The following is a 15,563-nucleotide window of genomic DNA, read 5'->3' as shown; positions in this document are numbered from 1 at the left end:
TCAGGGGTTGAGGTGGGGGCGGCTGTGGGGGCTACACCCCCTCCCCAATACTCCACCTCCCTCTAAAAAGGGCAGTATAAAGGAGGAGGGGGGAGAAGCATCTTTGTCACTTTGCTCACAGACAGAGACAATCACACTCTCACTGGACACACACACACACACACACTTTGAACGGCGCATTCCTCGGGGGACCTACTTATTATCCTGAAGAGAAGAGTTTTTTCCTGGGTACTGGATCCTGTGCTCTGCCATCTGGACTGAAACCGGTGCAGGAGGAGGAAGAGAACCACACTCAGCATCATCGGTGCAGCTCAGAGTCATCAAGGCTCTCCAGACTTTCGGGGGGATTATCCTGAACTCACCTCTTCTCAGAAGCAGCCATGAGGGTCTTCAACCTGCTCTACCTGGCGCTGCTGCTCGTAGCCGCCGTAGCCGCAGTCTCCTCCGCCAGGCCAGGTAAGCATCCCCACAACTCATCAGTCCGTACAGGTGTTCAGGTCGGTCCAGCGGGTGTCCGTTAAAACGGAGGGCACTGCAATCATAGTCCTGGTCAACAGTTCCTAAAACAGCGGTTACATCACTACGCAATGTACAATGAATTACCATTGCTTTATTTGTGGTGTATATTGAGCTCAAACATATTTTATATTGATTATATAAAACTAATAATGATAATAATCTAATAACATCCTCGTTTTTTTTGGTTGCTCTAATGATATGATGATAAAATAAGTGTGAATTAAGCCCAATCATCACTCATCACCGCGGTCCAACGTTACAGATGGACGCTTTATACGTGGCGCGTTCACGGGTTGTCTAAAAGTCTGCAAATACGAGAACTCAAAGTGGAAAACCCGTGAATGTTACCGTGAGCCTCCCGGTAAAAGAACCGACTACATAACTGACCTAAGTGTTAACAACCTGCTGAGAAAAATAGCTTTTACATGTAGATCAAATAAAACAGGTGAATTAGAAAACTACAAATATGTAACACGATACATTTATTATTTTAGTCTTAATTTTATTAAATGAATATGGGGCGGCAACGTGCCGAGATAATAGTCACGTCTGGATTTAAATGCGTTTAACATTGTCTGCAGCATGTACACTTTGGCGTTTGGGTTTTTAGTAGCTGGAATTAAACTTGTATATATTTTTTTCCACGTGCATTTGTTTGCTAAATGGAGGCGCAGACCTCTCGTTGGCGCAACAGGTGCGCTTTTCTGCACAGATCCACGCCGCTCAGTCGCGGTTCTCTTGCGGCGGCTTCTCCGGGGCTCGAGGTCGTGATTAGGTTCATGGTGATGATGATGATGGTGGCGGTGAGGAGAGGATGAAGGGAGGGAGGGACGGGAGCGGAGCGCCGCCGGGGATCGCACAGCGGCGACCCTCGTGAGGGCCTTTGTCCCCGGCTGGAAGGCACTCCGGCGCGCTTTTGTTAATCACGGTGTTAAAACGCCATGCAAATAGCCGAGCTGTATTAACATGACATGGAGGAGCAGCGCCAAGTGTAAAGAAGCCTACCTTCAGGCGTGGGGTGCAGGGAGGGAGAGAGAGAGAGAATGAGGGAGGGAGGGGGGAGGGGGAGGAAGAGGGAGTCATAAAGTCATCTGGCAGTTTATCTCTTCCTGGGCTCGGCTGGCAGTCTTGTGAACCGCAGGAGACAAAGTGGATTTATTAGGGACGTTTAAAAATAATCATGTGTTAGGTCTGTGCGTCCCAGTTTATTAGAGGGGGGGGGGGGTCGCCTTGAGATGGCAAACAACTCCACACAATAAAAAAACGTATGGAAGGGGGCTTATCTTTGGTCAACAGAGGACCTGGAACATAGTCAGGTTTTTGTTAAATCCCCAAAATGTGTACCTACTTAGGGAATGGTGAAAGTAGGAGGTGTGATTTTATCACTTCTTGGTGCTAAAAGTTACCCTCCATTTGGGATTAATTAAGCCTGCCCGGTGACAGGCAGGCCTCCAACTGCAGACATAAAGCTCACTTTAGAGGACGTCTACACCTAAAAGGACATTTGATAAGCAGTAACATATACATTAAAATACAAACACTGTATGCTACATATGTGCCTCTGTTAGAAAACAAACCATCGGCTTATTCATTTGCTTTATTCTGCATATTAAGATCAGATCATTTTCTTCCAGATTTCCTCAACCTGCGGAGAAGATACCACAGGCACCACTGCCCATTCAGACGCTGCATGCCTCTCCACTCCAGAGTACCCTTCCCCTAAGGTGAGACGTGTGCTTATGTGTATAAAAGACGATAAAAAAACGTATACAAGTGCTTTTGTGTATAAAAGAAATACAATAAAAAGGTTATGGGCCGAGCCGCATGATACACAGAACCAAACAAAAGGGCACGGGGCCGGCAGGTGTCAGTTAAGAAGGTGTGTGTGATTAGTGGCAGAGGTGTGTATTCACGCAGAACAGACGTGCAGGGGGAGAAAGGCTCAGACATAAATCTCACTAACGATGAAGAGGGAGGCTGAGGAGGGTTTTTTTAACAGGGGGGAGTTTCAGCTTTCAATTTGTGTTGCACTCCTGTAGTCGACGGCGACTTCAAGCTGTTTTTGTCAAAACCCCGAATTGTTATTTGTTGCTGGACACTAAATTCAGTTTTGTTTTCTCCACCACAGGCCGAAACACAAGAATGAAGGGGACCTCAGGAGAGAAATACGAATGTGAAGCAATTGCAGTGTGCGGTCCAAACGCCATGGATGGGTCCCAGCACCAACACATGGATTGTAAAGTGGAGGAGGTACCATGAAAATGTCATCTAAAGACTATGAAGTATGTATGCGGCTGCAACAGGAAGCGGTCTCCATTCCCATTGAAATAAAAAACACATGCTATGTTTCCGGCGTCCTGGACTCGGATCCCAAGCACCTTGCCTCTGTGTCGACCCATGCCAACAACCTGTGTGCTGATCAAGAACAAGTGAAGCGCAGTAACAACGCCATCGAGTATATTCCACGTTCGACTTGAAAGCTGCGGACCAAAGAGCTGGAATCGTCTCAGTGAAGACGATGAACCGCATCCACACAAGTGTTCCTACTAAGTGTCTATCTTGCATGGATGCACTTCAAATGTTTATCGAGTTACTTTTAAAACCTTTTTAATAAAAAACAACAAATTTATCAATGTAGTGTTTTGTTCTTACTTCGTGTGCGTGTGTGTGCGTTAAAACGACAACAAAAGGAATGGAATGACATATATATATATATAGTGCAATATATTGATTCTGTAGGCCTAGAATCAAACATGGGCGCTGATACCCGCTGTGGTCCAGATAGCCGGGCTCAGTGGCCGCCGCGTGGACAAGGAGTCGTAAATGCAGCGCTCCCTGCGGAGTTACGGACGCCGGAGCACAGAGAAATCACAATGGGGCGCGAACACCAAAGGCTCAAATGACGACCCCGATATTTCGTTCGCGTAGATTCCCGTGGCTGTTGAAATGTAACGCGGAAAAAGGTGAGGAGGCACGCGGCCTTCGCACCGGCTGATGTCTCTTTTTGTTTGGGCGTCTTCTTTTTAGCTCTCGCCATACTAGAGACAAGAAACACACACACACACTGACTTGGGACCGTGTCACTCATGAAAGGGCTTTTAAACACATAATAAATAGAGAAAAATGGGTTTATTACATATTTATTGGAATCGGATCACAGATACACACACTCAATGATTGAACAGATAGAAAAAAAACTGCAACCAAACGAAGCATTTACACATTCGGACGGATAAAATACCACATTTACAGCGTTACGCGACCTTCAGTTTGACTCCGATGAGTGGGAACCTCTCTCCCTCCTGCATCTCCGACTCGTTCGGCTCCTCCTCAGTGCTCACGACCTCTAAAACAATTTCACTCCTTCGGTTTCCCCCCACAAGCGGCGGCCGACGCGCGGGTCACCGGAGGTCGTAAGACGGTGATAAAAAAAAAAATAAACCCTCACCTCTGATCTGTGACCCGTGACTGCTCTCCTCCTCCGCCCGCTCCGCCTCTTTAACTGCCCTCCGCTTGCGGCTCGCCTCCTCCCGCGTTATCTGTCCGTCTCGGGGGCCTCGTGGAGAAGCCCTCCCGTCTCACGTCTGTGCGCACAGGTGCTCGTGTGCACAGGGATCTCCTCGCTTTTAGTCTTTTCATAGTGTTTCTTCTTCTCGCTCCTCGTCATCTCTTTCAAACCCACCGATCTCCCCCCCCCCCCCCCCTCTCCTTTGTGTTGAGAGAGCCGAGTGTTAAAGTGGTCGGGCTCTGGCTCACAGGGAGGAGGATGAGGAGGAAGAGGAGGCCGGGCTGTGGTCAGTGCTGAGCGGTGAGGTTGAGCAGCCTCTTGCTCAGTAAGATGTTGTGCTGTTTCAGGTACTCTATCAGGTCGGCCTGTTTCTCCACCACCTCCTGCAGACTGGAGCCCTCTCTGTGACACACACAATCACACAGGAGCACTCTTCACATGTGGAATCTGGAACATCTGTCATATTTTTTATATATATATATATATATATATCTTTATTCCAGAGTCATGGGTCCATAAAACAACAAACACAAATACAACAACAATATATAAAATACAATACGAGGACACCGGTCCAGCCATTGCAGCCACAAAAAAATCACTCGGGTTTAAAAAACATACAAACATTTGTATTTACATTTATAAAAAACAAACATGGCTTGAGCTAAATGTATCCCCAGAAAGTATCAAAAGACATCAGTGATCCCCACTGGAGCGCTGGGTGACACCTTTCCATTTGACCATGTAATATAGGGGAACATGAATGTGAAGTTTATTTGGAGTCAATCGCTTCGTTGTTCATGTCAGAGTGCAGAAAATCTCTGAGAACCGTACCCGAAAAAATACGGTTTACTCCTGATTGAGTGACGTTTGCAAACAAACTCCAGTTCCTTCCTGTTTTGGGAAATCAATCCGGAAATCATGAAGCGCTTCTTTGAAAAATACAAAGTTGTTTGGAGCCACAGAAGCTGAAGAAGTCGGGAAAAACTGACTTTAGCGTTGATGCTTTTAGTCTTTTCTGGGGCTTTGTTTACCAATAAATAATATTATTAAATTATGAAATAGACTGTGTCCAGGTACATGAAGCCGAACTAATTAAAGTTAACATAAGTTACACACACAAATGTTTCACAACAGTTCTGTTTGAACTTGACGAGACGATGGAAGTTGGAAAATTATGACGCGAAGGGACAAAAGTGGTGCTAGTTTTCTTATAAAAGGTGACAACAGTGATGTATTTTTTTATTTATTATTTTGCCGCTGAAGAGCAACGGGGAGAAAAAAACAAGTGAACCAAATGTAGAAAAGTGTTAGGTAGTGTTAGTGTAAGGCTAGATAATCAATCAGTGAGCAGTTGGCATGGACCACAGCTGATTTAATTATCTTTCTGAAAGTCAAACCAAAACCCACATGTAATATTTCTCTCTGTTTGAGTTTCTCTTTGTCGTGTGGGGGTGGGCGTACCTGAAGCCGGTCTCCCTCGGCAGACTCATGACAGTGTGGTTGAGCGAGTGCTCTTCTTGGCTCACGTCGGGTGCAGCTCGCTCCCTGTTGAACCGCATCACTTGGACTAAAACACACAAACACACGTCGTTAGTTTTCTCTCAACATCCTCAAACAATTGTTTCACCTGACCAGCTGCACATGAGGACATGCAGACATTATTGGGCAGTTTGAGCTGTCCTACGAACATTAATCACTCAGGTGAGAAACTAGACACATTTCGGGTTTTTTTTACAGTTTTCCATCCCTCTCCCTCTCCTAAACACACAGTGGCTGTTATATCCTGCACTTAGTCCTTATGAGCTGCCATATCCTGCACTCAAACCTCTAATCCTCACACCCTAAACATACACCTTTACACAAGAGGCGGGGTTAACAGCAAGGTGTGAAGTATCCAGGAGCTGGAAGAAGAGTCACAGACAAAATATGGCAGATGTTGGTGCTGTTTGAATCAAGATATGTGTGTGTGTGTGTGTGTGTGTGTGTGTGTGTGTGTGTGTGTGTGTGTGTGTGTGTGTGTGTGTGTGTGTGTGTGTGTGTAGGGCTTCAGGTCAAATGTGTGAGGAAGGGCAGAGGGAGGTGTATTGATAAGACTTGAGTGTCATTAGCCAGAGGAAATTGTCAGGGAGGTTCTAAAGAGCACTATCTTTACTCTGCTACATTGCAGCATCTCAGCATCCACCCTCACACACAATCTAAAGAAATACTGCACATTCCTGCATAATGAGGCCCTAAATCTGTGTGAGTGAGTGAGTGTGTGTGCATGTGTGTGTGTGTGTGTGTGTGTCTGTAAATACAGCAATAGTAGGTATGTGTGAGAGAGGCAAAGACATTCAAGAAAGCCAGAGAAGTGAAGCGCTGTGTTTCATAAATGATGAAGCAGAAACACAAACTGCTGTGAAATAAATACCAACAAGGTCAAATATGTTCCCGGTCTATAAAAAGAAAAATGTTTTCATGCACACATTACTGAGAATGACCAGGTTAACGTAACTTTGACTAAAGCATTTACTTTCATAGCAACATATTTACAAATGTACTCATAATAATTTGTGAAGAAATATTTACTTTGATTGGTCACTGTTGACTATGATGCTGTTCCTCCATTGTGTTCCACGTCTTTACTGAACTTTACAGCTTATGAACATAATAGAATACAATAGAAAAGCAGCAAAAGCAAATAGATAAATGAAGCTGTCAAACCAGTTTTTATAGTCCTGGTTGGTCCAAGAAAAAAATCAGAACTTATTGATCTTCTATTTGGGAAATGTATATTTTTTATAGGCGTTGAGGGAAATTCTTTAAATATCAATATCATTGATTTTTTTTAAATTAAATGTCCTAATTATATAAGTTTGAATAAGTTCTTTGAGATAAAAATGATATATTATTTTTTATAAAGATACATTATAAACAGGAATAGTCAGTTAAAACTTTTCTTTATGGTTTGTTGTTGATATTTGCTTGTCAGTGCACAAATAATCATAGTAATATTGTATTTGAATAGCGAGTATTGTAGAGAAAGAGTTACGCTTTTTTATATAATGTGGATAAAATGTGCATTTATAGGCTCCACAGGCTTTATTTTGTGGTTGTTTGTTGTTCCGTGTTGTTGTTTGTTTCTGGAATATGTTGATCATTGTGATTGTTTGTTTCGGTTAACTGGTCCGTCTTTGTTTTTATAATAATAATTACAAAAATGAAGGTGTGAACATGCGTTAAATTAATAAGTTAAATGAGTGTTCTTAAACCCCATTTCAACCGTAATCTCGTATAAATAACTTACTGAAGTGAATGCAATAACCAGAGTGTTGGTTGTATTTGTATTAATAACAGAAAAGGGTGAAAGGGTTATTAGGACGAGTTTAGCCATGATATAATGGTGACGTCCCTCAGGTCTGTGGAGTTCAGGGGGCTAGAAGAAGATGGAGATACTTTGATGGACGGACAGATGGACAGCCGGATGGAGGGAACACTGTAAAGGAAGCGACACATTTCACACGTCCCCGTTAGAGACTCACACGGCCGGACAGACAGTGCTCAGACCTCATCTCTTTCCAGGTGATAACAGTGGAGCTGCGGAGGTGCCAACAGCTGACGGGGCCACAAAAAGTGCTCACATCTCTGCACTGCCTGAATAAATACGAAATATATCAAAGAACCGGGAGGAAATGGATCCCGGCAACCACGGAGCCCGACAAGAGCGACGCAAGACGACGCCACGGGAGCGGCATGGAGTCCTTTCAGTTGCAACGCGGCTCATTAGAGGAGCTCAAAAGAAGAAGTGAGCCGGTCGACGGGGAATCGGTGTCACGCGCACGAGCCGTGGGAGGCGGTTCACACGCGGCATCCGGCTCTCCTCAGACCGACCAGCAATGTTCAATACTCAACAAGTTGTAAGAAATATCGTTTCTGGTGTCCGAGTATCTGAGTATGAATGCAATACTGAGAATACATAAGTAAACTGTCCCCAGTTCCAGTTCTATACCTTCCCAGGAAGTTTGTTAAATGTACTGTAACGGTGGACGGGCATTAACTAGAGCACTTGCATATCGTTTTAATATATGATATATTTAATATAACTGCAGACATTTGACAATATATAACAATATCATATGTGCAGGTTTCAATTCAGGGATGAACGTGTTTCTATGATAACTATAACAGGATTACCGTGGGTTTATTATACGATTAGAACACTCGCATGTTTTTAAAGACGTTGCGCACAAAATGACTGAAACCTGACAAATTCACACCAGATTATGAGTCAGAACCAGTGTGAATGAAAGCGTGAACAGATTCATATACAGCCTGGTATACATTTAAGGTCTGACCTACTTCATACACACAAACTCACAGGTTTTGTTGAGATGAACACAACTTTTTGTTTCGTGAACATCAAAATATTTTTTTTAAATTTGTATACTTTATTATAATTTACTTCGCCCACCTAACATATGGACCGTCAGGATAACAACCAGGTATTTATGATCAGAAATAAGTCTCAAAAGTATGTTGAAAGTAAGTTAAATGTATTTAAAGCACTTTTCACAGACATAAGTCACAAAGTGCTTCACAATCACAGGAGCGCTATTTCAGACAAGAAAACATAAGTGACACAAGGTGACCATACAAGGGCCACTAATCTACAAAATCACTATAGACGGTAAAGTGCAAAATATAAAAACAGGCATAAAAAGCACACCTGGAGCATGAATTTGACCCCAACGGCAGTCAGAGCGAGTCCGTCTTCAGCTGGTGTATCATCAAACAAATTCAGCAAACTGCAGCCGCAGCTTTTCATAGCTTTGGTGCTGCTGCCTCAAAAGCTCGGTCATGTAACAGGTTTGACCCGAGCGTCTGGTGATAATTCACTTCATTCGGGTGAAGTCGTTCAGCCACACGTGCAGGACGCTGGCCGTGCGGTGCTCTGTCAGTCAGAGTGAGAAACTGAGAGTGGATCCTCTGCGCTACAGGGAGCCGGGGAAGAGATCCGAGTGTGGGAGTGAAGCCGATTGGTCATAGAGGGAAATCTGCCGGAAGCATTCTGGATTATCTGCAAACGGTTACATGTCAGTCTTGAGGCGCCCAGGTAGCTCACCGACGATGCTTACCGCAGCAGCCCGGGGTTTGAATCCGACCGGTGGCCCTTTGCTGCATGTCACCCCCCTTCCTTGTCTCTCTGTTATCACGCTATTAAATAAAGGCCAAAAAGAACAATCTTTACTTCTTTTTTTTTTACAGAGCATGTTAGTCTTGTCAAATAGGACATGATGGTATGTGTGTGGTGTGTGTGTGTGTGTGTGAGATATACTGTCTGTATCGGTTTCAGAGTGTGTGTTAAGTTAACCCCGTGCCCTGCAGAGCTACTGAGTTCTGGCCGAGGCAGAGGAGAGAGATGTATTCTAAGTTAAAGCCTTTGAAGGCCAAGACATCGCTTTGATGTGCATGGAGGTCTATGGAGGGGAGTGTATTCATGTTAAAATGAGAGAGAGGCAGAAACATACAGCAAACCTCAAAGACACACACACACACACACTTACAATGAGCATGCACTTCAAAGAGAAGTTGAACGAGGCCTTCCTGTATGGACTTCATGGCTGCAGGCTTTATATCTCTCTCCTTCTCTGTCGCCTCTGAAATGATGTCTTTCCCCCCCCCGTCCCACGTCATGAACTCTCTGATGTCACCTTGACACTGCATCAGTCGGAGAATGTGTGTGTGTGTGTGCGCGCTTGTGTTTGCGCTTCAAGGAGGTTTGCGCTGCGAGGCGTCGCTCGGTTCGCGTCGTGCCTGACTGCACTGATCTGAGCAGGAATGCGGCGGGCGAACACTGATACCCCCCCCCCCTCCCCACGAGCCGAATCACCCACACTGTAAACACGGGGACAATGTGTGTGTGTCCCTGTGTTTGGGTGGATTGGGTCGAGGGCGACCCTTTGGCTAGGCTAAATCCTAATGCCTCTTATCTTCTCTCCGTGCATCTCTGGTATCTCAAACCGAAATCTGTGCCCTTCAGCTGCCAAACACACCTTTAATATGGATTTCCTTTCATTACAGAATCTTCAATATCAATATCCTCTGTTACAGCGACTCTAGTAGCATTAATGGGAGGAAGGCCAGTGTGTTGGACTTCATATAACACTCTTTGGAATATCTAAATATGTATTGTTTTTTGTCTGTTACCGTTATAGATCAAATATAAAAAATATTTAAAAGACACATACTAAAGCAGATTAATCGTAGAATACTAATACTAGTGTGCCAATTTGCGTCCATGTCGTAAACTAGAGACTTCTTGATTATTTACTTTGGGAAATTAAACCATGTTGGTTCATTCAAAGTTCCTAAACTCCACCAAATAAACCCCAAATAATAAAAGTCCGACCACAAAACAATTATCTAAAAACTATGACTCAATACAATCCAGTCTAAAATAAGCTACATTATTAACTTTTTGAACAGTTGGTAAAGAAATATTCTGGTGTGAAACTTCACTTTACTACAATGTCCAATTTGATATACATGTAAACAACAGCTGAGATTTAAATGGGATTATTAATATCTACAAAGTAGACAAAAACATTTAGTTATTTTATTTTAAACATCTTTATTACAAAATAAGATACATGCCAATAAAGCTGCAAGATGCGTCCTTTTTGTCTTTAAAGATCGTGATGTCTGCGTGAGGCAAGTGTCCTCCTACAGCGTGTGCTTCTCATGAGAAGATTGCAAAAGGTTTTTTAAATAGACACCAAACCCCGAACCCAAAATCCAAGACGGCTGCATTACATTAACCGTAAAAAGCTGTAGTAATATGCAGCTGATTAGCATTGCTGTCTTACTTAAAGCACACATACAAATCATACATATTGTACAATACCAGCGCAGTGTGCTGTTATCAGCTGCTATTACGAATAACAGCTGACATGGCTGGGGCAAACCATTTAGTTTTAAGACTTGTTATAAGGAATCCTCCTAATTCAGATTTTTAGATGCAACGCAGCACAATGTTTGTGTCCATCGTAGTTTAGAGTGTGAGCGTGCTAATATTTAAAATGAGCAACGAACACAAAGTCATTGGAACTGATCCAGTAGTTGAGAAACTTGGTGGGGGGGCGGACCGAGCCGATGGAGGAAAACTAACAGGACGAAATGTTCCAGATGACATTTAATAAGAACTAAATTAAATCATGAGAAGTTGTTCGAGGCTCAACGCAGAATTCAAACATTTTTCCTTACATCCAGCAAAAATGTAAAAAAAACTCAATAGCACCCAAATGGTCTCAAATGTTCTGACTTTTTCACAGCAAATTAAATTAAGTGTAAATTATGGGCAGAACGCTCCGTTGTGTTGCAAAGGGGTTGAATCCCCCTGGTAGGTTTTTGCAGCTTAAGGCCGTTTCAACAAAGCGGCCGACACAGATGGAGTCAATTTAAACTTAACCAATTTGTTCCTGACTTCAAAGACAAGAATAAAAAGACAATAGATCGATATGTGGGGGGTGTCATCCAAAGTTTGCATGGTGTTCGTATACAGAAGCGAATAATCAGCTGATCGGCAGAGAGAGAGAGACAGAGACAGAGGGAGGGAGACAGAGGGAGGACAGAGAGCTGAATGGTTGATTGTCATGCTTTCGAGTCTGAAAAGGGCAGGGCAGGTATTGTAATGCGAATGTGCTCAGATAGTGTGGGGGTAGTGTGTGTGTGTGTGTGTGTGTGTGTGTGTGTGAGTCTGTGTAATGTAATCTACAGGGTGTGTCTCTCCATATACCACGACTGATATAACTGCCACCATTCACAAGAGAATGATGCTGCTCCTGTAACACTGGAGGAGCTTTGGTGGTTCTGTGTGAGACATTCGATAATTCACACAGTAAAATGAATGCTGCCAGTTTGCCTTTGAGCAAGTAACACTTAAGAATCTAATAAGCATCCCTGCTTCAAAATGTGGAGAAAGGAACATGTCTTTATTCCTGATGAAGCTGTTAAGTCGAGAGCCTTCTTCATTGTTTATTTGCTATTTCTTTTTTACCGTTCAGTTCACATTGTTTACTGCTGCTGTTTTTTTCTTTCTTTTGGTATTTTCTACATTTATGCCAAGTTGCTGTTCATTAGTATGATTATTATATTCTTCTTTTTTTTCATGGTGTTTTTAGACTAGTATGCTCATATATGTCTCATTCTCACCTCCAATGCACAGTCTGAGCTCTTATTGAACCCAAAGTAAAGAAAGAGAAAGTTATCCAGAATGTAACCACGGTTATTTAAGTTGTTCAAATATATTTTCTTTCACTGTGCTTTTTAAAAGTGTATCAATTTCAATTAAATATACTTGGTTCTATTTCATTTTTTAGGTATACATATCTTTTGTAAAAAAAAATTTATCGCTGAAGTTGAATTCTTTTCATAATTGTTCCTCTTTGAGTGGGCGTGGGCCTGTGTTTGTGTATGTGTGTGTGTGTATGTGTTTGTGTGCGCACGCACGCATGCATTGGAAGTCTGATGTGCAACCAAATGTCAACCACATATCTGCTGCCCTACAAAAGATTGAATCTGTAACACCAGAGTGAAAGGGTCTTACCTAATATGGGACTACAGATGAAAAAATAGCCTCTTGGCTAACTCTGGCACATTTACTGCAATGTTTTTATCAATGTGCACTGTCCCTTATTCAATAAACCTTTTTTTATTTATTTTTATTAAAAAAAATAATTCAGCTTACCTGTGTAATAGAGGAGGCATGGCAATGCAACCAACAGCTCAAAGTCCAGGACGCTGAGCAGCATGTAGGTTTGCACAGTCGGTGACAATCGCACAGCCAGAATAACCAGCAGCAGAACATTTCCTGCACAGAAAACATACACAAACACACATTCTTCCTTCAGCGTTACTGCCACCTTGTGGGGAAAACCGACCTCTACACCTTCAGTAAAATGGGTTCATTCGAGTTCATTCAGCATGTTGTACCTGCAGAGTGCACGGTGAGCGGCAGATGCTTCAGTCCCTGCGTCTGTCTGTAGAATCGCAGGTATCCTCTGCTCCTGGCCTGGCCGTGGTGGTGCTGAACACACCCAGTGAACAGCAGCACCAGCACCCACAAACACACCTTCCCAAACACAATGACACTTTCGCCTCGCACGTTACCTAAAATACTCGCACACACCTCCTTTTGCCCCAACTCCAACACACACAGCACCGCCATGCACATCGACAACACCACGTACACGACCTGAAATGAACGAGAGAGCACGACGAGTGAGACGGATGTGTCGAGCAGGAGATGAGAGCACAGACCATCAATACATGTTAATATGTAAGTATAAGGCTAGAACTTATTTTTATTATCGAATGTTTCCTTAAAAAATTACTTTGATGATTGATTGGCAATACATTTTCTGTTGATCATTTCAGCACTAAATTATCGTGGCAAAAACATCATAATAAAAGTAGTACCGCTATTTCAAAATGAAATAGGTACTACGTCTGTTACTAATAATCATCACAAAATACTATCTCAAGCTTTATACATATGGCTCCTAGCAGTATATTTCCATATTCAATAGTTTCATATTATTATTTATTGTAAAAATATTTGTTCTGTTCTGTGTTTCTAAAGTTTGGTTACTGACGTGTGTGTGTGTGTGTGTGTGTGTGTGTAAATGTCATACATGCAGCAGAGACAGCAGGATGGCATGGCAGGGTGTTGGGATGGTCTGAAACTCTCTCCTGATGGCAGAGTGGAGGGCGTCAGCAGAGATCAGAGGCCCGTCCACCAAAGAGTCCTCCTCCGTGCTCCGTGTCATATCTAATGGGTCGCCCGCCGGCTAAAGCAAACACCATATTATAAAGTTAGATGTGGGCTGTCTTTAAATTCAGAGCAGTTTATTTTAACAGCAAAAAATGCACATCTATATCTGACAGATATTCGATATACTGTATATTCTGCATCTACCATGACCTTAGACCACCATTGTTTTGGCATATATATCATATTCCTGCACACTGGTGGTCTAAGGTAACATACTGTACACAACTTTGTAATGTTTTTATTTTCCAATGTATCCTGTTCCTACCTAGTTGTCTGTTTCTAGTGTTGTTTTAATACTATAATTCCCATTAGAGGAATCATCAAGTTGTCTCTAAACAAGTGGTGGAAATTAACTTAGTGCACTCAAGTACTTTACCTAGCAGATTTTGACTAATAATACTAAATATAATCAACAAATTAACGATGATGGAATATAATAGGTAGGAGAAATATAGAACAGTGTAAAATGAGCTCAAATTTCAGCAGCGGTAATAGTATAAACAACCTGATCCTGAAATGCAGAACAATTACTTTTATATTTGGTATTTATTTTGAGGTAATCAAATGACTTGTACTGAACAGAGTTTCCCTTCACTGAAGTATTGCTAGTTTTACGTCTTCCACCACAGCTCTTATCTTATAGTGTGTCTCCACTATTAAAATAGGGCTTATCCACAAATGTGTTTATTTATTCTTCCAGTAATGACTATTGGCTCATTCTACTTCGAGACAACAACAACACAATACAACAACTATAAAGTAACAACTAACAGACTAAAATCGACAGAGACCTCCATGTTTCAATGACAGGATCAAGGGGATCAATAACATCTGATTAGTGTATTTTAAATAGTGTGTGTGACTCTTGTGTTTGTGCCTGAAAATGAACGTGAGACGTTGATTGGACATTATTCGTCAAATCTACACCACAACAAACATGACATTCACGAAACAGGAAACAGCTGAGAAACCACGAAATAACTTCTCGCGTATCTGATAATTTATAAAAGATATAAACGTTGCTACCCAACAGAAACAGTATGCCTAGGTTAGCTGTTTTTAGCTCACTGGCTAGCTCTAGCTAACCCTGGGTAACTGCCACACACATTGTTAGTATGGAAAACCGTAAACGTTGAACAACAGGTACGTACTGCGTACAGAGAGGCTTCCTTTGAGTCCATTTTGTTTTGATGCTCCGCGGTTTATTAAGAAGAAATGACCAACCAACAACAAACACTCATTAGCTTACATGCTCTAAAAGGGGCGGGTAGGAAACGTAGGAAAATATTGGTGCATTTCCGGTCCCCCTATTTTATGTTTCCGATCATCTCTGTGTATCTGCAGTTCCTAGCACAATTAATCCAGCAATTTAATTGAAATAACTTGCAGAGAAATAGAAACCGTGTCCCGCAATCCTTTGCAACCGCACTACAATAAGTACTGTATTTTTTTTAAACTGTAAATGTGATTGGAAGCCATATGATTTCGAGAAGACAATTCTAAATATTTTACCTTGATGATAATTGTGCATCATAATACACATCTAGTGATTTTAGGATAGGGCCAAACAGACAATATTAGATTCCAGTATTGCAGTTCTAGAGCTGTGTCTTTAGATCTCTCAGCGCCAGTTCACTCAGATAGGTTCCAGTATTGCAGCAACACACACTAAAGCTTGTGTCAGAGTTCTTTAGAATTTGCAGTTGCCAGGCAGAGCAGGCA

The 15,563-nt window shown here is 42.4% G+C and overlaps 2 protein-coding genes across 2 annotated transcripts; one reads left to right on the top strand and one right to left on the bottom strand.

The window, feature by feature from the left end:
* Window positions 1-380: 380 nt before the first annotated feature.
* On the top strand, window positions 381-2,384 carry apela (apelin receptor early endogenous ligand). The gene is made up of 2 exons (XM_056408731.1): window positions 381-483; window positions 2,088-2,384. Exons 1-2 carry the CDS (start codon window positions 381-383, stop codon window positions 2,240-2,242), a joined length of 258 nt encoding a protein of 85 aa, XP_056264706.1. The 3' UTR covers window positions 2,243-2,384.
* A 1,259-nt stretch (window positions 2,385-3,643) lies between these two features.
* Window positions 3,644-15,115, bottom strand: tmem192 (transmembrane protein 192). Its single transcript, XM_056410242.1, has 6 exons — window positions 14,993-15,115; window positions 13,702-13,857; window positions 13,001-13,262; window positions 12,756-12,878; window positions 5,492-5,597; window positions 3,644-4,429 (listed from the first exon to the last, which is right to left on the bottom strand). The coding sequence occupies exons 1-6, from the start codon at window positions 15,020-15,022 to the stop codon at window positions 4,315-4,317; spliced, it is 792 nt and encodes a 263-aa protein (XP_056266217.1). The 5' UTR covers window positions 15,023-15,115; the 3' UTR covers window positions 3,644-4,314.
* Window positions 15,116-15,563: the final 448 nt, after the last annotated feature.

This window comes from Pseudoliparis swirei, chromosome 24, assembly GCF_029220125.1.
Source record: "Pseudoliparis swirei isolate HS2019 ecotype Mariana Trench chromosome 24, NWPU_hadal_v1, whole genome shotgun sequence".
NCBI lineage: Eukaryota > Metazoa > Chordata > Actinopteri > Perciformes > Liparidae > Pseudoliparis > Pseudoliparis swirei.
Note: the sequence above shows the minus strand (reverse complement) of the source record. Positions and strands in the feature narration are given on the sequence as shown.